The 23,589-nt window shown below is 38.7% G+C and overlaps 1 protein-coding gene across 2 annotated transcripts in view; it reads right to left on the bottom strand.

The window, feature by feature from the left end:
• SLC39A12 (solute carrier family 39 member 12) overlaps nt 1-23,589 on the bottom strand; it is an 85,687-nt gene that overhangs the window by 10,069 nt on the left and 52,029 nt on the right. For both annotated transcript variants that reach the window (XM_015077847.3, XM_015077848.3), the window contains one exon: nt 22,892-23,079. In XM_015077847.3, coding sequence (XP_014933333.1) covers nt 22,892-23,079 — 188 coding nt within the window. The remainder of the gene's footprint in view (nt 1-22,891; nt 23,080-23,589) is intronic.

The raw sequence follows: 23,589 nt of genomic DNA, 5'->3' as shown, positions 1-23,589 counted from the left end.
AAAGTACGATGCCCAGATGAGTTCACCAGTGAATTCAACCAAACGTTTAAGGAAGAAATTATACCGATTCTCTACAATCTTTTCCAGAAGACAGGGGCAGAGGGAATACTTCCTAACTCATTCTAAAAGGCCAGCAATATCTTAATACCAAAACTAAAGACATTGCAAGAAAACTATAGAGCAATATCTCTTATGAACAGATATGAAAACTTGTCAACAAAATATTAGCAAATTGAATCCAACAATATGTAAGAGAACTACACACCACAACCACATGGGATTTATCTAAATACATAAGACTGGTCCAACATTCAACAATTAATACAGTCTATATGACAACATCGACAGTCAAAAGATATTAGTAGATGCACAAAAAGCACTGGAAAAATTCCACACTTGTTTATGATAAAAATTCACAGCAAACTAGGATTATAAAGAAACTTCCTCAAATTCATCATGAACATCTGTAATTAAAAAACAAAACAAAACCCTACAGGTAACATCATGCTTGGTGAGAAACTAGACTTATTGCTAAGATCAGGCACAAGGCAAGGATGTCCCATCCCACTGATGCTTTTTCAACATCAAGTTGAAAGTCTTACTGAATTCAATAAGAGGAGAAAAGGAATATAAAGGAATATAGAAAAAGATCATTTATGTATAAAATCCAAAAGAATCATCAAAAAGACTCCTAGAACCAATAAGTGCTTATAGCAAAGTTGCAAGATACAGTAATAGACAGTAATATACAAAAGTTGACTAATTTTTTACATATGAGGAATGAACAACTGGAATTTGAATTAAAAACATATTAGCATTTATGTTAGCATCAAAAAATGAAATACTTAGGGATAAATCTAAAAATTATGTACACAATCTGTGTGAGAAAAAGTGTAAAGTTCCAAAAAAAGATATCAAGGAAAAAATAAAGAAGTATAGAGATAGTCCATGTCCATGGATAGGAAAAATCAATATTGTCGAGATGTCAGTTCTTCTATAGATTCAACACAGTCCCATCCAAAATCTCAATAAGTTCTCTCATGGCTGTTGACAAACTGATTCCAGGATTTATATGAAGAGGCAAGAGACCGAGAAAGGCCACCATATAATTGAAGAAGAACGAAGTTGGAGAGCTGACACTGTCAGTCTTCAAGACTTAATATAAAATTGCAGTAATCACAACAGTATGGAACTGGTGAAAGGACAGAAAGACAGATTAAAGGAACAGAACAAAGAAGCCAGAAATAGACCTATATAAATATAGCCAACCAGTCTTTGACAAAGGAGCAAAAGTAATAAAATGGAACAAAGATAGTCTTTTTTAAAAAAAAACCTGCAACGAATCTATACACAGACCTTACATCCTCCACGAAAATTAAGTCAAAATGAATCATAGCTCTAAAGGGAAAACACAAAAGTGTGAAACTCCTAGAAGATAACAGAGGAGAAAACCTACATGATCTTGGGTACAGTGATGCCTTTTTTAGATAGAATACCAGAGACATGATTCATGAAAGAAATCATTGATAAGCTGAATTTCATTAAAATTAAATTTTCTTCTTTGCAAAAGACATATCAAGAAAATGAAAAGACAAGCCAGAGATTTGGAAAATTTTTTGGCAGAAGACACATCTGATAAGAGACTGCCATCCAAAACATTAAAAGAACTCTTGAAATGCATAAATAGGAAACAACCCAGTTTCAAATAATGGTTAAAAGACCTGGACAGACACCTCCCCCAAAGAAGGTACACAGATGGCAAGCAAGCATATTCAGAGGTGTTTAACATCATATTTCACTAGGAAATGTCAAACGAAAACAGCAACGAGATATCACTACACAACTATGACCATGGCCAAAATCCAAACATCGATGACACTGAATTCTGACAAGGACCTTGAGCAAGAGGGACTCTCATTTAATGCTGGTGGGAATGCAAAATGGTATAATCACTTTGGAAGACATTTGGAAATCTTTCCTGGAACTAGACATACTCTTATCATATGATCCGGGGATTACATTCCTTGATATTTCCCCAAATATATAGAAAATTTATGTTCACTCAAAACCCCGCACATGGATATTTATAGCAGCTTTGTTTGTAACTGCCCAAACCTGAAGTGACCAAGATGTTCTGCAGTGGGCAAAAGGATAAATGCACTGTGGTATATCCAGATATGACATGGTGCCAAAAAGAAATGAGCTATCGAGCCACGAAAAGACTGGGAGAGACCTTAAAACCGTATCCCTAAGGGAAAGAGGCCAGTTTCAAAAGGTACATACTGAATGATTCCAACTACACTGCATTCTGGAAAAGGCAAAACTACAGAGATTAAAAAATATTCGTGGTTTCTAGGGGCTAATGGAAAGGGAAGAGGCAGGACACAGAGGATTTTTAGGGCAGGGGAACTATTCTACACATTACAAGGGTGGGTATGTGTCATTTGTCAAGACCCATAGAGCATACAACACCACATATGCAATAAATGTGAACTCTGGACTTTGGGCAATAATAATGTGTCAACAGAGTTTCTTAATTATAACAAATGTACCTCTGTGGTGCAGGATGTTGAGAGTGGGGAAAAGCATGCACGTGGAAGACAGATGTTATTTGGAAATTCTCTGGACTTTCTACTCAGTTTTGTCATGAACCTCAAACTGCTCTCAAAAATAAAGTTTTTTAACTAAAAAAAAAATCCATTTCCCAGTTACACTAACCATATTTCAACTGCTTGATAAGACAGCCACACATAAAAAAAAAAAGTCACTAGATAAATTAAAGAAACACTTTGCGGGAAGTATAGGCCCACTGGGAGAAGAATTATAATGGTTATGGATCATTCTGTATTTCTTCTGCCCACACATTCCTATTGCTCTAAAAATAGGAGAAAAAAGGAGAAGAAGGAAAGGCTAAAGTATATTTTAAGTTACTGGACTGTTTAGTGGCTTAGGTCAAACTAGAGAGTGCCATTTCAAAGTCTTCTGTTTATACTCAGAAGGATCTTTTTTTCCCCTAGTATTTTCCACAATCTTATACCTGTATAACATCTGCATATTATCAAATGCATGAAAAAAATGGACTTTAGAATATTCACTCATCTGGGTATTTACAACAATGTTAATAAAGCATTCAGTTAATTTTTTCTTTTGATCTTTTGAAGGGTCATTTGATAATTACTCATTGATAACATGTTATCTAGAAAATGATTAAAAAGAGACATTGGTCACTTTGGAGAATTTTTTAAATTAAATATATAGGTAAGTAGATAGTTTACTATGGTTCTTTTTTTTTTTTTAATATGAAATGTATTGTCAAATTGGTTTCCATACAACACCCAGTGCTCATCCCAACAGGTGTCCTCCTCAATGCCCATCACCCACCCGCCCCTCCCTCCCACCCCCATCAACCCTCAGTTTATTCTCAGTTTTTAAGAGTCTCTTATGCTTTGGCTCTCTCCTTCTCCAACTTTATTTTTCCTTTCCCTCCCCCACAGTCTTCTGTTAAGTTTCTCAGGATCCACATAAGAGTGAAAACATATGGTATCTGTCTTTCTCTGCCTGACTTATTTCACTTAGCATTAACACTCTCCAGTTCCATCCACGTGGCTACAACAGGCCAGATTTCATTCTTTCTCATTGCCAAGTAGTATTCCATTGTATATATAAGCCACAACTTCTTTATCCATTTATCAATTGATGGACATTTAGGCTCTTTCCATAATTTGGCCATTGTTGAAAGTGCTGCTGTAAACATTGGGGTACAAGTGCCCCTATGCATCAGTACTCCTGTATCCCTTGGGTAAATTAATAGCAGTGCTATTGCTAGGTCAGAGGGTAGATCTATTTTTAATTTTTTGAGGAACCTCCACACTGTTTCCCAGAGCAGCTGCACCAGTCTGCATTCCCACCAACAGTACAAGAGGGTTCCCATTTCTCCATATCCTCGCCAGCATCTATAGTCTCCTGATTGGTTCATTTTAGCCACTCTGACTGGCGTGAGGTGGTATCTGAGTGTGGTTTTGATTTGTGTTTCCCTGATGAGGAGCGACGTTGAGCATCTTTTCATGTGCCTGTTGGCCATCCGGATGTCTTCTTTAGAGAAGTGTCTATTCATGTCTTCTGCCCATTTCTTCACTGGATTATGTGTTTTTTTGGGTATGGAGTTTGGTGAGTTCTTTAAAGATTTTTGGATACTAGCCCTTTGTCTGATATGTCATTTGCAAATATCTTTTCCCATTCTGTCGGTTGCCTTTTAGTTTTGTTGATCGTTTCCTTTGGAGTGCAGAAGCTTTTTACCTTGATGAGGTCCCAATAGTTCATTTTTGCTTTTAATTCCCTTGCCTTTGGAGATGTATCAAGTAAGAAATTGCTGCAGCTGAGGTCAGAGAGGTTTTTTCCTGCTTTTTCCTCTAGGGTTTTGATGGTTTCCTGTCTCACATTCAGATCTTTCATCCATTTTGAGTTTATTTTTGTGAATGGTGTAAGAAAGTGGTCTAGTTTCATTCTTCTGCATGTTGCTGTCCAGTTCTCCCAGCACCATTTGTTAAAGAGACTGTCTTTTTTCCATTGGATGTTCTTTCCTGCTTTGTCAAAGATTAGTTGGGCATACTTTTGTGGGTCCAAGTCTGGAGTCTCTATTCTATTCCATTGGCCTATGTGTCTGTTTTTGTGCCAATACCATGCTGTCTTGATGATTACAGTTTTGTAGGCTAAAGTCTGGGATTGTGATGCCTCCTGCTTTGGTCTTCTTCCTCAAAATTACTTTGGCTATTCGGGGTCTTTTGTGGTTTCATACAAATTTTAGGATTGCTTGTTCTAGCTTTGAGAAGAATGCTCATGAAATATTGATTGGGATTGCACTGAGTGTGTAGATAGCTTTGGGTAGTATTGACATTTTGACAATATTTATTCTTCCAACCCATAAGCATGGAATGTTTTTCCATTTCTTTATATCTTCTTCAATTTCCTTCATAAGCTTTCTATAGTTTTCAGCATACAGATCTTTTACATCTTTGGTTAGGTTTATTCCTAGGTATTTTATGATTCTTGGTGCAATTGTGAATGGGATCAGTTTCTTTATTTTAGTCTTTCTGTTGCTTCATTATTAGTGTATAAGAATGCAACTGATTTCTGTACATTGATTTTGTACCCTGCGACTTTGCTGAATTCATGTATCATTTCTACCAGAGTATTGGTGGAGTCTATTGGGTTTTTCTTGTATAGTATCATGTCATCTGCCAAAAGTGAAAGCTTGACTTCATCTTTGCCAATTTTGATGCCTTTGATTTCCTTTTGTTGTCTGATTGCTAGAACTTCCAACACTATGTTAAACAACAGCGGTGAGAGTGGACATCCCTGTCGTGTTCCTGATCTCAGGGGGAAAGCTCTCAGTTTTTCCCCATTGAGGGTGATATTAGCTGTGGGCTTTTCATAAATGGCTTTTGTGATGTTTAAGTATGTTCCTTCTATCCCAACTTTCTCGAGGGTTTTTATTAAGAAAGGATGTTGAATTTTGTCAAATGCTTTTTCTGCATCAATTGACAGGATCATATGGTACTTATCTTTTCTTTTATTAATCTGATGTATCACATTGATTGATTTGTGAATGTTGAACCAGCCCTGCGTCCCAGGAATGAATCCCACTTGATCATGGTGAATAATTCTTTTTATATGCTGTTGAGTTGGATTTGCTAGTATCTTGTTGAAAATTTTTGCATCCATATTCATCAGGGATATTAGCCTATAGTTCTCTTTTTTTGCTGGATCTCTGTCTGGTTTGGAAATCAAAGTAATGCTGGCTTCATAGAATAAGTCTGGAAGTTTTCCTTCCCTTTCTATTTTTTGGAACATCTTAAGAAGGATAGGTGTTATCTCTGGTTTAAATGTTTGGTAGAATTCCCCAGGGAAGCCATCTGATGCTGGACTCTTATTTGTTGGGAGATTTTTGATAACTGGTTCAATTTCTTCGCTGGTTATGGGTCTGTTCGAATTTTCTATTTCTTCCTGTTTGAATTTTGGAAGTGTGTGGGTGCTTAGGAATTTGTCCATTTCTCCCAGGTTGTCCAGTTTGTTGGCATATAATTTTTCATAGTATTCCCTCATAAGTGCTTGTATCTCTGAGGGATTGGTTGTAATAATTAAATATTCATTCATTATTTTATCTATTTGGGTCATCTCCCTTTTCTTTTTGAGACGCCTGGCTAGAGGTTTATCAGTTTTGTTTATTTTTTCAAAAAGCCAATTCTTGGTTTCATTGATCTGCTCTACTGTTTTTTTAGATTCTATGTTGTTTATTTCTGCTCTGATTTTTATTATTTCTCTTCTTCTGCTGGGTTTGGGGTGTCTTTGCTGTTCTGCTTCTATTTCCTTTGGGTGTGCTGTTAGATTTTGTAGTTGGGATTTTTCTTGTTTCTTGAGATAGGCATGGATTGCAATGTATTTTCCTCTGAGGACTGCCTTCACTGCATCCCAAAGTGTTTGGATTGTTGTATTTTCATCTTCATTTGTTTCCATATATTTTTAAGTTTCTTCTCTAATTGCCTGGCTGACCCATTCATTCTTTAGTAGGGTGTTCTTTAATCTCCATGCTTTTGGAGATCTTCCAGACTTTTTCCTGTGGTTGATTTCAAGTTTCATAGCATTGTGGTCTGAAAGTGTGCATGGTATGATCTCAATTCTTTTATACTTATGAAGGGCTGTTTTGTGACCCAGTATGTGATCTATCTTGGAGAATGTTCCATGTGCACTCGAGAAGAAAGTATATTCTGTTGCTTTGGGATGCAGAGTTCTAAATATATCTGTCAAGTCCATCTGATTTAATGTATCATTCAGGGCCCTTGTTTCTTTATTGATCCTGTATCTAGATGATCTATCCATTGTTGTAGGTGGGGTGTTAAAGTACCCCGCAATTACCACATTCTTATCAATAAGGTTGCTTATGTTTATGCTTATTAATTGTTTTATATATTTGGGGCTCCTATATTCAGTGCATAGACATTTATATTGTTAGCTCTTCCTGATGGAAAGACCCTGTAATTGTTATATAATGCCCTTCTTCATCTCTTGTTATAGCCTTTAATTTAAAGTCTAGTTGGTCTGATATAAGTATGGCTACTCCAACTTTCTTTTGACTTCCAGTAGCATGATAGATAGTTCTCCATCCCCTCACTTTCAATCTGAAGGTGTCCTCAGGTCTAAAATGCATCTCTTGTAGACAGCAAATAGATGGGTATTTTTTTTTCTACCCATTCTGATACCCTATGTCTTTTGGTTGGAGCATTTAGTCCATTTACATTCAGTGCTATTATTGAGAGATATGGGTTTAGAGTCATTGTGATATCTGTAGGTTTCATGCTTGTAGTGATGTCTCTGGTACTTTGTGGTCCTTGCAACATTTTACTCACAGAGTCCCCCTTAGGATCTCTTGTAGGGCTGGTTTAGTGGTGATGAATTCCTTCAGTTTTTGTTTGTTTGGGAAAACCTTTATCTCTCCTTCTATTCTGAATGACAGGCTTGCAGTATAAGGATTCTTGGCTGCATATTTTTTCTGTTGATCACATTGAAGATTTCCTGCCATTCCTTTCTGGCCTGCCAAGTTTCAGTAGATAGGTCTGCTACTACCCTTATATGTCTACCTTTGTATGTTAGGGCCCATTTATCCCTAGCTGCTTTCAGAATTCTCTCTTTATCCTTGTATTCTGCCAGTTTCACTATGATACTTCTTGCAGAAGATGGATTCAAGTTCCGTCTGAAAGGAGTTCTCTATGCCTCTTGGATTTCAATGCCTGTTTCCTTCCCCAGATCAAGGAAGTTCTCAGCTATGATTTGTTCAAGTACACTGTCAGCCCCTTTCTCTCTCTCTTCTTCTGGAATTCCTATGATACCAATAATGTTCTGTTTGATTGCATCACTTAGTTCTCTAATTCTCCCCTCATACTCCTGGAATTTTTTATCTCTCTTTTTCTCAGCTTCCTCTTTTTCCATAATTTTATCTTCTAATTCACGCATTTTCTCCTCTGCCTCTTCAATCTGTGCTATGGCTGCCTCCATTTTATTTTGCACCTCATTAATAGCATTTTTTAATCATCATGACTAATTTTTAGTTCCTTGATCTCTGTAGCAATAGATTCTCTGCTGTCCACTATGCTTTTTTCAAGCCCAGCCATTAATTTTATGACTATTATTCTAAATTCTTATTCAATTATATTGCTTAAATTGGTTTTGATCAATTCGTTAGCTGTCGCTACTCCCTGGAGTTTCTTTGAGGAGAATTCTTCTGTTTTGTCATTTTGGGTAGTGCCTGTGGTAACTTCAAACTGCAGGGCACTTCCTCTGTGCTATCCAGAGAAACTTGTGTTGGTGAGCAGGGTTGCAGTCAGACCCGATATCTGCCCCCAGATATCACTGGGCCCACAGTCTGACTGGTGTGTACCTTATCTTCTCCTCTCCCAGGGGCAGGACTCACTGTGGAGTGGTATGGCCCCTGTCTGGGCTGCTTGCACACTGCCAGGCTTGTGGTGCTGCGTTGATGGGATCTGGCCAAGGGCGTATTAGATGGGGTCAATCTGCAAGGTGCACAGGGTCAGGAGGGGCAGGCTTAGGTAGCTTTTTTGCTCTGAAGCACCAGGAGGGAGGCAGACCCCTCAGAGGGATGGATCCACAGAAGCACAGCGTTGGGCGTTTGCACGGTGCAAGCAAGTTTGGTGATGGGAACTGGTTCCCTTTGGAATTTTGGCTGGGGGGTGGGAGAGGGAGATGGCGCTTGCCAGTGCCTTTGTTCCCCTGCCGAGCTCTGTCCTTCCAGGGCTCAATGACTCTCCCTTCTGGCGTCCTCTCGCCCTCCCCGCTCTCCGAGAGCAGAGATGTTGACTTTTAAAATTCCAGATGTTAAGTCCTGCTGGCTGTCAGAACTCACGCAGTCTGGCCCCTCTGCTTTTGCAAGCCAGACCTCGGGGGGCTCTGCCTTGCCGGGCAGGCTGCCCCTCCACCACCCCGGCTCCCTCCCACTAGTCTGTGGAGTGCACACCGCCTCTCTGCCCTTCCTCCCCTCTTCCATGGGTCTCTTGTCTACACTTGGCTCCAGAGAGTCCATTCTGCTAGTCTTCCAGTGGTTTTCTGGGTTATTTAGGCCAATGTGGGTGGAACCTAAGCGATCAGCAGGACAAGATGAGCCCAGTGTCCTCCTACGCTGCCATCTTCCCCTGTACCCTCAGTTTACTATGGTTCTTAATGACACCCGAAAGTTCGGCCAGTGTTTGTAAAACCTAACACGCAGTCTATATGATCCTTTATCCATGAGCTGTCTCCAAGAAAATTTTCTGAAGAAGTCATCCATGAGATCACAACTTGCTAAAAAATTGATAAATTAGAAACACTGTTGGTCTTTATAAACCCAATACATAGGTGGACTAAGTTTTGTCTTTCTTCTCTCATCTGTTGAGTGAACAATATACTTGTTTTAGTAAGTATTCAACCACAGAAACAATCACATGACCTTTTTGGTTTTCTTCTGGACTGGTGACAATATGAAGGCACACATAGGCTGGGTCTTCACAGCAGTGATTTTTTCACACATTCAATTAACTTTAGATGAACTGAATTGTAAACAACCTATGTTAGTCTTAATAAGTAAACAAGACTGTATCTTACACTCACTGTCACAGACTACATAAATCTACCAGGGAAGTTGGTCTAGTAAATGAAAGATCACACAAGGATCAAATTTGTCATACATTGTTCATTAAGAATTTAAGAAAACATCATCCCTTCTAACTTTAAGGAAATACAGAGATTTCTTTTATTTACTTGTTCTCATGAATGCATGTTTATCTATTCGTATAACTTAAAATTAAAGAACAAGAGGAAAAAAGTGGATAAAATTGAGTCAGATTTCTGTTTTGAGTGAGTTAAAAAAACAAAAGAAGAGAAATGACCTCATGTGATTAATGATGGAATCCTTTTGACTTGTAAATGTCTTTAACCTAAACAATTGTATTCACTAAAGCATTACATTTTTAAAAAATACTGCTTACAAAACATGTCCTGATAAATAAAAATTTGTTACCCAGTACCAATATCTTTTTTACTTTTGAGATGTTAAAATATATTTAAAATTTAGCAATTGTATGATACAAAATCAACATAAAAATCTGCTGTGTTTCTGTACCCAAATAATGAACACTCTGAAAAGGAAGGATATTAAGAAAACAATTCCAGGAGCGCCTGGGTGGCTCAGTCAGTTACGTTTCTGACTTCAGCTCAGGTCATGATCTCATGGTCCTTGGGTTCAAGCCCTGCGTCGGGCTCCGTGCTGACAGCTCAGAGCCTGGAGCCTACTTTGGATTCTATGTCTCCCTCTCTCTGCCCCTCTCCTGCTTGGGTTCTGTCTCTCATGCTCTCAAAAATAAGTAAACATAAAAAAAACTTTTTTAAATAAAACAATTCCACCTGCAATATATCATCAAAAATAATAAAATACTTTGTAATAAACTTCACCAAGAAGACACAAATAAAGGGAAAGATGTCCTATGTTCATGGATTGGAAGACTTAATATTGGTTAGATATCAATACCAGGTAAAGTGATCTACAGATTTAATGCAATTCCTATCAAAATCTTTATGATTTTTTAATAGAAATAGAAAAATCTATCTTAAAACATATATAAAATCTCAAGAGACCCTGAAGAGTCAAAACAATCCTGAATAAGAACAAAGTTGGAGGTCTCACACTTTCTGATGTCAAAATTAACTACAAAGCTACAATAATCAAGAGTCTGGTCCTGGCATAAAGACACACTATAGACCAATGGAATACAATACAGAAACCAGAAATAAATTCTTGCATACATAGGCAATTTTGACAAGAGTGCCAAATCTATTCTTTCAGAACAGTCCTTTCAACATAAGGTATTGGGAAAATTGTGTATCCACATGCAAAAGAATGAAGTTGGACTCTAACCTTATACCCTATACCAAATGAACTCCAAACTGATAAAAGACCTAAATGTAAGACTTAAAACTGTAAAACATTTAGGAGAAAACATAGTGAGAAATCTTCATGAGAGTGGATTTGGCAATGATTTCTTGGGTATGTCTTTAAAAGCTCAGGCAAGAAAACAAAAGAAAACAACAGATTAAATTTGGGTCTACCAACATGTAAAACTTTTATGCATCAAAGGACATTACAAACAGAGTGAAAAGGCAATCCACGGAATGGGAGGAAACATCTGTAAGTCATTTATCTGATAAGGGATTGATATACAGAATATATAAAGAACTCCTATAACTCACACTCACACAAAAATCTAAACAGAATGATCCAAGGACTTTAATATGCATCTCTCCAAAGAAAATATACCAATGCTCAATAAGCACATGAAAAGATGGTAAAGAACATCACTGAACATTCAGGAAATACAAACAAAAACAACAATGAGATACCACTTCACATCCATTAGGATTGTTATTTTCAAAATGACAGGCTATAACAAGTGTTGGTGATGATGCAGAGAAAGAGGGTGGGTAAAATGATGCAGCCACTATGGAAAACAAGTAATTGAAAATAGACACTCTATGATTCCGCAACTCTATTTTGGGATATACACATAAAAGAATTGAAAGCAGGGACTTCAAGATATATTTGTATACCTATGTTCACAGCAGCATTATTCACAATAATAGCCAAAAGGTGAAAGCCACTCAATGTCTACTGATGGATAACTGAATAAGCAAAGTGTTGTACAGACACAAATAGAATGTTATCCAGCATTAAAAAGGAAGGAAATTCTGACACATGCTGACACGGATCAACCTCGAGGACCTTATGCTAAGTAAAATCAAACAGTCACAAAAAGACAAATACTGTGTGATTCCACTTATATAAGGTACCTAGGGTAGTCAAATTCAGAGAGACAGAAGGTAAAAAGGTGATTGCCAGAAACTAGGGGTCAGGACAGTGGGGAGTTAGTGCTTCATGAGTATGGACCTTCAGTTTGGGAAGATGAGAAAAGTTCTATAAATGGATAGTGGTGATGGATGCACCAGAACGTGAATATACTTAATGTCATTAAGCTCTACACCTCAAATGGTTAAAAGAGTAAATTTCTTGTTTTGTATCTTTTACCATAATAAACACCACACATGCACAAACAACACACACATACTCCAAGCTCTGTTTTGATTAACTCTAGCTTATTATAATAACACAATAAGCAGCATTTAATTACATCCAAGAACGTAGGTGATAGGAAGAGGGTCATTCACTGCCTGGTAAGGATTCATTATCATCACTTTGCAGTGAGAAACATGTATTATGTTTAGACCTCAAAGTCCTGGAGCATAGATGTTATGGATTGAATGTTTTCTTTCCCTCAAAATTTGTATGTTGAAACCCTATGCCCCAGTGTGATGGTATTAGGAACTGGTGCCTTAGATGAGGTCATGGGAACAAAGCCATTTGGGATTAGTGCCCTTATTAGAGTCCTTTTTTTAGAGTCTGAAGTGTGGCTTACTTTGAATTTCTTTGTGATTGTCAGCTATAACATGATGGAGGGAAGTCTAAGTTTCTTTTCCTTAAAGCAACCTGGCTGTTTCCTGGCTATAACTGGTTGGGGAAGATTGCCTATCCACAGAATGAGGTTTTCTCAACTACAAAATCTCAGGAGGGTTTGCTGGAGTTCTCCTTCTACAATGTTCTGGAGAATGAAAATTTTCTCCGGAGTATTTGCAGAAAAATCTCATATCAATTCGTGCCTTTAACAGTCTTCTAAGACTTGATTCAATAAAAGTTGGTGTGTGGTTTCAACCTAATCTATCCTTCTGTCCATTATGTTTTCTCTTTTGTTTTTTTGAATTCATTTTCTTAGTCATTTCTTTGACAGCAATATAAAGGAGGAGGCTAGAAGTATGTTTTATTTTCTGGGCAGAAGACATGAACAGAGATTTTTCTAAAGAAGACATCAAGATGGCCAAGAGACACAGGAAAAGATCCTCAACATCACTGTCATCAGGGAAATGCAAATCAAAACCACAGTGAGGTATCACCTCACACCTGTCAGAATGGCCAAAATCAAAAATGCAAGAAACAACAAGTGTTGGTGATGGGAAGAAAAAGGAACCTTCATGCACTGTTGGTGGGAATGCAAACTGGTACAGTCACTATGGAAAACAGTATGGAAGTTCCTCAAAAAACTAAAAATAGAATTACCATATGATCCAATATCCCACTACTGGGTATTTATCCAAAGAACACCCCTGTGTTTATTGTAGCACTATAAACAATAGCCAAATTATGGAAGCAACTCATCCATTGATAGATGAATGGGTAAAGAAGAGGTAGAATATCACTGGATATCAATGGAATATCGCTCAGCCACAAAAAATAATGAAATCTTGCCATTTGCAATAACATGGATGGATCCTAGAGAGTATATGCTGATAGAAATAAATCAGAGACCAATACCACAGGATTTTACTCACATGTGGCATTTAAGAAACAAAACAAATGAACACAAAAAAGAGACAACCAAAAAAACAGACTCTTAAACAGAGAGAGCGAATGATGGTTACCCGGGGGGAGGTGGGTGAGGGGATGGGGGAAATAGGTGGTGGGGATTAAGTGCACTTGTTGTGATGAATACTGGGTGATGTACAGAACTGCTGAATCACCATATTGTACACCTGAAACTAATATAACACTGTATGCTAATTGTACTGGAATTTAAAAAAAATTCCAGGGGGTAAGAGCAATGGCCAGAATATTGTCTTGAAATAAAATTCACAAGTTCTATAGGACAAAAATAAGAGAAGAACATTCTATTTTAGCCCCATATTTGATTATGAACAGTAACATCCTCAACACAGATTACTGTGTTGACTCAACGATACCTTAAAATTGGGAGATTTGTTCCCACGGACACAAATTCTGCTTTGAATGTAGGTCTTTTTAAATTAGTAGCTCTGTTCGCAAAACAACTTAATACAGTAGTTGTAATTTTCCTCTGCAAGCAAGAAAGTAAGGACCACAGTCCTCCATGTATCTGGGATCACCAAAGTGAAGGTACCAGAGAGGAGGTCTATCTGAAGGTTATTATTATTTTTTTTAATTCAGCATTAGATATTTTACTTAAATATTTAAATACAGGTATTATAGGCTTCTAATTTCCCAATCTAATCTTCCCAAGGGAATTTATGAAGCAGTTTGCATTGGAAAACAAATGAAAATTTCCTCTTGAAAATTGAGCTGTAGAGCAAGACCTCATCGTTGTCACACATGATTCAGAGAGACAAAGATGTTACCTGCTTCTAACTTGTCTCTAACAATTCACTTCTTCATTTATTCCTTAGGGGGATGATTCAGTTAGACAAATTCTTAATTATATAGCCCAGGAAAGAGAGTCATTAGCCATCTTTAGTATTTTCCTAAGAAGTGGATTACTTTGGAAGATGTGGGTGTGCACAGGTGCATGGTTTGAGAGACTAGCTAGAAGGAAAAAAAATACAAGGAGCAGAAAAAGGCCAACATTTCTGGTAGTCACATTTTAAAAATTGCAGAGCTCAGCATTTATCAAAATTGGGTTTATTAATCATTTTCTCGGTAGAAAACACCTAAGTGCAGAGTTTGACTGATGTATAAAGGAAGAGAATAAACGTCTTTCAAAATTGTTGGCAAGAATGATTCATACTTCTTGTTTTGGGGAAGAAATAATTGTGAATGTTAAATTATATTAATTTTGCTGCCTGACATGGTTTTTAAATGCTTGTCATTTTTCTCCCCCCCAGAGAAAGAGTATTTTAAATGTCAGTTGCATTCACTGATTTCAAGTGCAATATTTGTTGAAAGCTAGTATGTATATCAACGTTATTTTATATGTCTTTCAAACAAAATATCCCCTTTCTATGGATGGATTTTGTTTAAAGGGCATGACACGTAGGTCTTCTCAACCTTCAAAGAAACGATAGCTTAATAGTTTTCTTGGAGGGAGCAAGGACTCTTTTATCAGAACCAACTTGGTGATTATCGATTACTGACTGAAGTGCATTGGGCATAACTAGATTTCTCTGAGAAAGCAAGACCCCATCAAAATCAATAAATTGGAGGATAAAGAATAATGAAGAGGAAATAGGATCGGTATCCTAAAAGTGTAGGTTCGTTTTGGTTTAATTTTGTAGTCATGTGATTAAGGAAAGAAGAGAAGCCTCGCTAGAAAGGTGGCCGTTTTGTCAGTCAACTTATGTTCTTTTCACCCTTTGTGAAAACTATTATGAAGCTGTTAAATCTACTGAGCTAAAATAAATGTAGAGAAGCCAATGGATGCTCATCGTCTGATGATCTATAATCCTGTTTATTGACTGGGTTTAATACATAGATTTTATTTTTGTGTGTTTGGGTACATATTATATATATGTATATATATGTGTGTGTGTATGTGTGTGTGTGTGTGTGTGTAGTTTAAAAAAATTTTTTTTAATGTTTATCTATTTTTTTGAGAGAGAGAGAAACAGAGTGTGAGCAGGGGAAGGGCAGAGAGAGAGGGAGACACAGAATCTGAAGCAGGCTCCAGGCTCTGAACTGTCAGCACAGAGCCCAATGCAGGGCCCGAACTCGTGATTTGTGAGATCATGATCTGAGCTGAAGTCGGATGCCTAACCGACTGAGCCACCCAGGTGCCGCACATGTATGTATGTATGCATATGTGTGTGTGTGTGTGTGTGTGTGTGTGTGCGTGTGTATACACATACATACATACATATACACATATATATATACATATGTATATCATATACATATGTATATATCATATACATATGTATGTATGTATGTATGTATATATATATACACATATATTTAAAGGTTATTTATTTATTTTGAGACAGACAGAGACAGTGTGAATGGGGGAGGGGCGGAGAGAGGGAGAGAGCGAATCCTAAGCAGGTTCTGTGCTCCGAACACAGGGGCCCAATATGGGGTTCAAACCCATGAAACCATGAGGTCGCGACCTGAATGCAAACCAAGTGTCCCACGCTTAATGGATTGAGCCACCCTGGCGCCCCTTGGTATATTTTAAAAGCAGAGGATCTTGGGATAGCTGACTGGCTCAGTCGGTAGAGCACGCAACTCTTAATTTGGGGATGGTGAGTTTGAGGCCCACACTGGGCATGGAGCCTATTTAAAAAATTTTTCTTTTTTAAAGTAGAGGATCTTAAGTTCAAAGGAGTCTTTGCCCTACCTTTCACATCTGGAAATTTGAAAATGTTCCAGGCAAAATCTGGCAGCCATATTGCTTCAAGGAGACATTCACAGAAGTGGGTAGATACGCAAAGTGCTCTAAGTGACTGCTCTTCAGTCTTGGTGTTTCCTCCCCCATGGTTACGTAAGTGAAATCAAGATTGAAGGAACATGAGTAATAATCTTGAACAGGAAGAGAAATTTGAAAAGAGCATCCCCTCAGGGCGCCTGGGTGCCTCAGTCAGTCAAGCATCTGACTCTTGAATTCGCCTCCGGTCATGATCCCAGGGCCGTGGGATGGAGCCCCATCAGGCTCTGTGCTGAGTGTGTAGCCTGCTTAAGATACTCTCTCTCTCTCTCTCTCTCTCTCTCTCTCTCTCTCTCAAGAAAAATAAAGAGAAAGAAAAAAGAAAAGAAAAGAAAAAAAAAGAGCAGCTGCTCAAACAAACAAGCAAAAAGTGCAGAGGGGAGGGAAAGAGAGCCAGAGAACTGTGTAGTTAGGGAGATTTGTAGCCGAGAGGGCTAGAGATAAGGTCTACACTCGACTGGTTGGTCTTGATGCGCACGGAGGGGGCACCTGAGTTTGGTTTCATTTTGTTTGGGCATGAACTGGTGAATTCAGGGCTCCCTTCTCTACTACCTACCTCTAGGAGCTACAGCTTGGATGCTATGAACGTATCGGTTCCTGGGCAGTTGTCCAGTTCTGCCAATTCCAGGGACATCTCTCGTTACATCTGTGGTGATAGCCCCTTGGGGTTTCCATGGGCTTGTTGTTATGGAAACAGTTTTGCAGGATCTAAAACTTTAGGGAAAAAAAATGCTTCAAGGTCTGAAACCGGTTTCATATCCAGAATAAACCTTTCCTTGCCATGGTGCCTTATGTTCTCTAAAATGGGTTAATTTATGATTTAAATAATAAGTCCTATTTATTAAAAGAAAGTCTCTCTTATCCAAACGGCTAAAAAAAAAAAAAAAAAAAAAAAGAATACTTCTGGGCTTGTCTTTTCCTTCTATTTGAGAAAATCTGTAAACTTTAGAGAAGGTGAATATGAGAAATCCTCTAGACCTTTTAGTTCTGAGAATTTTCTTAGAAGGAACTCTCAGTTCCCAAGCAGAATAAGAGAGTCCTACGTTGCTGCCTCTGTTCTCAAGAACATCTCAACCAAGGTTAGTGGCACAGGGATATATTAGTTTTCTCTGGCTGCTGTTAACAAATTACCACTAATCCAGTGATTTAAAATGATACAAGTTTATTATCTTACAGTTGTATGGGTCAGAAATCTGGCACAGGTCTCATGGGGCTAAAATCAAGGTGCTGGTTCCTTCTGGAGGATCCAGGGGAGAATCTGTTACCTTGTCTTTTCCAACTTCCAGAGGCAACTGGTATTCCTTGTTCCTTGGCTCCTGGCCCCCCTCCTCCAACTCCACACCCGGCAGCTCCAAATCTTTCTGACCCTCCTTCCGCCATCACTGCTCTCTCTGACTATAGCTTGGGGAAGGTTTCCTACTTTTAAGGACTCATGTGATTAAAATGTGACCACCCAGATCATCCAGGATAATCTCCCTGTCTCAAAGTCCTAAACCTTAATCACATCTGCAAAGTCTCTTTTGACATGTAAGATAACATATTCACAGGTACCCTAGAATAGGACAAGTATATCTTAGGGAGGAGGGCATTATATGTATAGAGGACAAATCTCGTGAAATCTTTGTAGCAAACATGGAAGTACCAAAAAAAAACCCCAAAAATCCAAAACAAAAAACAAAACAAACAACAACAACAATAACACAAATCAGTCGATCTGGTTATAAATACAATTTGGATAAAGTGAATAAATAAGATAAATGGACACTAACCTATTAATCCCACGGATTGCTGACTACATCAGACATTTCTGTTATATGACACTGCAAATACTCTGTCAAGACCCCACCACTTACTTTCTATAGCCAGGAGAAGACAAAAGGATGAAAGGAAATATCCTGTGCAAACAGTAAGCAGAAAAGCAGATGTGACTTTATTAACATCAGACAAAGGAGGCTGCAAGACAAAGTTTTATCAGAGGTAAAGAGAGGGAACTTTCAGCCTGATAAAAATATCAATTCCATCAGGAAGACAGGACAAACCTAAATACACATGCATGTAATAACAGAGCTTCAAATGCATAAAGCCAAACTGACAAAACCAAGAAAGAAATAGGCAAACCCACATACCTAAGTCTATATTTTTAATGCCACTCCCTCATAATTAACACAAGTAGAGAAAAACAAATCAGTATGAATTTGAAAACATGAATAAAACCATCAACCAGCCTGACTTAACCGACATTCACAGAACTCTAATACCCAACAGCTGCCATACTTGTATACTTTCCAAATGCATGTGAGGGCATTTACCAGGATAGACCACTGGGCCATGCAACAAAACTCAAAATATTTCAAAGAACTAAAATAATATAGAGTATATCTGACAATGAAGGATTAAGTTAAAATCAGTAACCAAAAGCTACTTTTACAAGTTACAGATACTGAGAAATCAGGCACCATACTTCTATATAACATGTGCCAAATAAGAAAAAAGTTATGTGAGAAATTGAAAGACATTTCAAGGTGATCAGTATTGAAAACACCACATATGAAAATATATGGGATCCAGCAAAGCAGTGCTTAGAGGAAAATGCTTAGCTTTAAATGCTTAGATCTTCTAATCTAAGAGAAGAAAAGATTTAAAATCAACGATACATCATCCCATCTCACAAAGGAAGAAAATAAACAGAAAATTAATGCAAAGTGAATAGAAGGAAGGAAATCTTAGAGATAGCAGAGAGAAAATCAGGAGGCAACGGTAGACCATCACCGCTGGCTCTTCCATTGGTAGAATTTGTACTAGCGTTATGGCTACACAATGGAGGAACCCAGGCACATAGCCAGAAACTAGGAGTTTCCTGAAGCATCTCTTGATGCTTCCACGCCTGATGACGATGGTGAACAGGCAACCACAGGAAGCATGACCCAACTAGGATAAAGTAGATCCGTCAGTGAAGATCTGGGCTGCCCTACCAGGAAAGAAATCTGGATCAGCCCAAGCGCTGCCTGAAGGTGAGGAGAATCAAGGTTGGGTGCTAGAAGACAGAGAGGGTTGAATATCAAATAACTGCCACAAGACCAATGGGCGGGTGTCTGGGTGGTTCAGCCGGTTTAGCAACAAACTCTTGATTTTGGCTCAGGTCATGATCTCATGGTTCATGAGATTGAGCCCCACGTGGGGCTGTGTGCTGACAGCGCAGAGCCTGCCTGGGAGTCTCTCTCTCCCTCTCTCTCCCTGCCTCCCAAACCACACCCCCTCCCCTGCCCCATTCACGTTCTGTCTCTCAAAATAAATACAAAAACATTAAAAAAAAAAAAAAGACCAATAGGGTTTGAAGCTTATTCCACTCTCTTGTATTAAGTCTCTATGGAGTTTTTGGCTGGCCTCCAACCCTGAAGGGACTTCTCATATTCTCTCATCTCTGGTGCTCAGCCACTGCTGCAGAGACCATTTCCAAGGAGGTGTTAGCAAGTTTTGCAGAGAAGCTTTGCTTTAGTCCACACTGCATTTCTCTTTCTCCTGCCCTGGGCTTCTCTAGTGTTTTGGCCTGAGACCATCGCGGGAACTTCCCAGGTGCTCAAGCATGCATAGCCTGAAAGGGGTGTGTGGTGGGGGGGGGGTATATTTGTGGGTCTAGCTTTGAACAACGGGGACAGGAGTCCCCACAGAAGGTCCGTGGTGGTGGGTCCCCATAGTGGTGGTCACGTTAACAAAAACACATCAGTGTATTGACTTTTTGTCATTTTCTGCTTCACTCCACCTGCCCTTCATTCCTCTCCTGGCTTCACCTCCCAGGAGGTGAACTGCCATCACACACGCATGCGTCTTTAGTCTCTGCTTGGGGCAAACTCAGCCTAGCACACTGATCTTTTTAAAGGAGCATGAATTTCCTCTGGCCGCCCAGGCCCGCATTCATTCTTAAATTTCTTTAGAAACCATTCAATGCCACCAAGAGTTAGTGTGCTTGGATGAGGCAACCCCACTTTGGAGAATTTAGGCTGGCAGATTTCCCTAGTGAAGAATTTCTGCTTTGCTGACTTCATTGCTAATGGCCCCATTTTTGCCCCTAGTTCTTTTTCTTCTGGGATTTGAAAGAACACGCCCAATTTCTTTGAAACAAACAAGCAAGGCAAAAATGTAGCTAATCTTTCCACATTAGCCCAACTGAGAAGGTGCCTGGTAAATTTCCAGCGTTTAGTAAATAACCAGTGTATGGAAGGATTCCTGCCCCCTTCCCCCCCACCACCCTTACCCTTTACTTACTGTCGGTTTTTTTTCTTTCCTGTTTTACACAGTCTTGAAAACTTGTTTTCTTCCCTTTAAATGACAAAAGACTATTTTCTCTGGCACAGCCCCAGCTCACAGAAACAGTTAAAGTTGCTGCTATGTGAAAGAGTCCTATTTGTTTAGAAGTTACTCAAAAGGCCGTGAGAGCAGGCGACCTGGATTATAGCAAGTCGCCCCAGGAAACTCCAGAGTATTTTCTTTGCTGTCTTTTTGCCAGGATGCCGGTTTTCCCTTGGCCGATAGTAATTTGCAACAAGGTCAAGATTCATTCTAGTTGGAATCTCATACGATATCTGCCACATTTCTTACAAGCAATCGCCTAACCTTGCAAGACCAGGAGGAGAAACCCTAAGGGGAAATGATGTACCCAGCTTAGGGTTCTACGGGACAAATGGTTCTTGATAATGTCCTCAGGTCCATTTTGGGAGATCAGACTCACGAACAAAGAGAAAGCATTAACTAGATAGATAGATTAACTAGATACATATCCATCAGAGTTGAAGAGAGGTACAGACGTGAAAAAAAAAAAGCAAACCGGAATAACTAAATAATACAGCAACTGGCCCCAACTCAGTCATAAAGGGAAAGGAAGTTAGAAGCAGAAAACTGACCATCAGGAGATCCAAGAGTGAATTTCAGGACTGATATACAGGCATTTTACACAAAAAGTAGCTCATAACATTCAATGATGTGTGACAGTGTGCTTTTGAAGTCATCACTCAAGGCTAGCAACCCAGACTTCTTGAACTGGAAGGATCATGAGATTCTGTCATACTGACCACGGCTTGAGGATTGGGGTTCGGAAGAGGTGGGTTGAACTTGCCCCACAAGTCTGTCTTCATCATCAAGATTAGGAAATTCCCTGAGTATCATAAATTACATGTAAGAACGTTTCTAAACACGGAAATACCCTTTGGTGTTGACCTCATCTCTCTGAATCTCATAAGAATTAAGAAAAACAACCAAAAAGTCAAATGTATTTAGACTGGGGTTTAAAATGGCTGTGTTCACTTGAAGAGTCCCCTTATCGAATTCTTCAAGATCGTTCGTTTTACTTTTCTGCTCCAGGATACAGGCCATCACATAATTTTACTTCCATTTGGATTGGCTTTGTATTGGTTTTCACTCTTAAGTATTTCTTTTACTCATGTATGTCATTTTTATTTGCATTATTCCAACACATAAGAAAGGATAGTTTCATTTTTTTGTTTTGTTTTGTTTTGTTTTTAAGTAGGCTTCATACTCGTTGCAAAGCCCAACGCGGGGCCTGAACTCACAACCCTGAGATCAAGACCTGAGCTGAGATCAAGAGTTGGATGCTCAACTGACTGAGCCACCCAGGTGCCCCAAGAAGGGATAGTATTATCCACCTTAATACATTTAAGTCATAAAAAGTCCAGTAGAGGGTGACCTTAAAAAGTCTGGTTTATTTTGCAGTTTCCAGAAGCAAAACAGGGTGAAATTTCCAGCTGTAATTCCTTTATCAGATTTCTGAGGATGAAAAGTGATGAGTGAGTCACCGTTAGCATTAGCAAGGCCCTCTCGAAGAAATGTATGTTGCAATGTTAGAGACTCAACACTATAACCTTTCTCATTTCACCAGTCTGATAGCCCTTCAGCAATCAAAACTTAAATCATTATTTTTAAAAATTACCACTGGTTGGGCACCTAGGTGGTTCAGGTGGTTGAGCACCTACTCTTGATTTCAGTTCAGGTCATGATCTCAGGGTCATGGGATTGAGCCTCAAGTTGGACTTCAGGCTGGGCATGGAACCTGCTTAAGATTCTCTCCCTCTGTCTCCCCTCTCCCTCACTCATGTGAGCTCTCTCTCTCTCTCTCTAAAAAACAAAACAACCCAAACTATACTTGGTTAATTAAACCAAACAGCTCATTAATTAATGACAAATTCGGACGAACTGTTTTCCAATGTATAAACAAAATAGCCGGCTGTTTCACAGAACTTTCCATTTATCAGCTAGAAGGACAGGCCTCATACAGAGATGCAAAGCTAGAGCAGGATGAACTGATGATCACTTTTTGGCAATTTTAAAGGTTTCGTTCATTCCACTTAAATTCACTAAAAGGATGTCAATATTTTCTGTATCTCAAATTATGTTTCCTCTGCCTACAATTTACTTTCTTGGATTACACAGACTATTTCCTTAGCCTTTTATATTTTTAAACATATCCTTCTTCCCCTCTCCCCATCTATCCTTCCATTTTATGGCTTTGTCTCTGTTTTACATTTTCAGAGTTTAGACAAACAAAATAGAAAAGCCACAATTCTTACCATTTCCACCAAGGATAAATATAAGAACATCCCCGCAGTAACTGTTAAGATCCAGTTCTGCACACACGGATCAGCTGATACGGAGAGACCAACGTATAGTCCTATGAAGGCAGTTAGCGCGCTTATAAAATTCATAAGGATGGCAATCTTAATGGGAAGTCCAGAGCTTAAGAGCACAGCAAAGTCTCCTGAAATTTAAGGGCACAAGAAAATATAATCATTATTTAACTGAAGATGCCTCTGGTAGAGGAATGTGCTATTAGGTTGTTCCAAGTTGCAGCAACTGGGACCGATTTTACAAGTAAAGTTGACTGACCAGTTTAACAAAGCCCTTGCCTATAGTTCTCTGGGATTAGTAGCCTTCTCATTACACTACTAGGAAGTTACATTTCCAGAGCTGTCTTCCTTTTCTGTTCCTGAAGATCGCATATACCAAGAGAACTGTGACATATTTATTCTTCAGTTCCCAATGCCCTGTGACATTTTCAACTTAGATAAATGCAGAATAAAGCACTTGCTGTTCCAGGGTTTTTAAACCTTTTTGCCTGGAAACTTGCCAGGCTAAATCACGTTATGTCGGCTTTTCTTATTTGCTTATGTAAGAACTGCTATGGAGAGAAAACTGCTTAATAGGAGATTTAAAAATCATTGCCAAAGTTGGTTAGGAAAACAAATTTTTCCTTTAGAAAATGTTTTAC

The sequence above is a fragment of the Acinonyx jubatus genome, chromosome B4 (assembly GCF_027475565.1).
Source record: "Acinonyx jubatus isolate Ajub_Pintada_27869175 chromosome B4, VMU_Ajub_asm_v1.0, whole genome shotgun sequence".
Taxonomy (NCBI): Eukaryota; Metazoa; Chordata; class Mammalia; order Carnivora; family Felidae; genus Acinonyx; species Acinonyx jubatus.
Note: the sequence above shows the minus strand (reverse complement) of the source record. Positions and strands in the feature narration are given on the sequence as shown.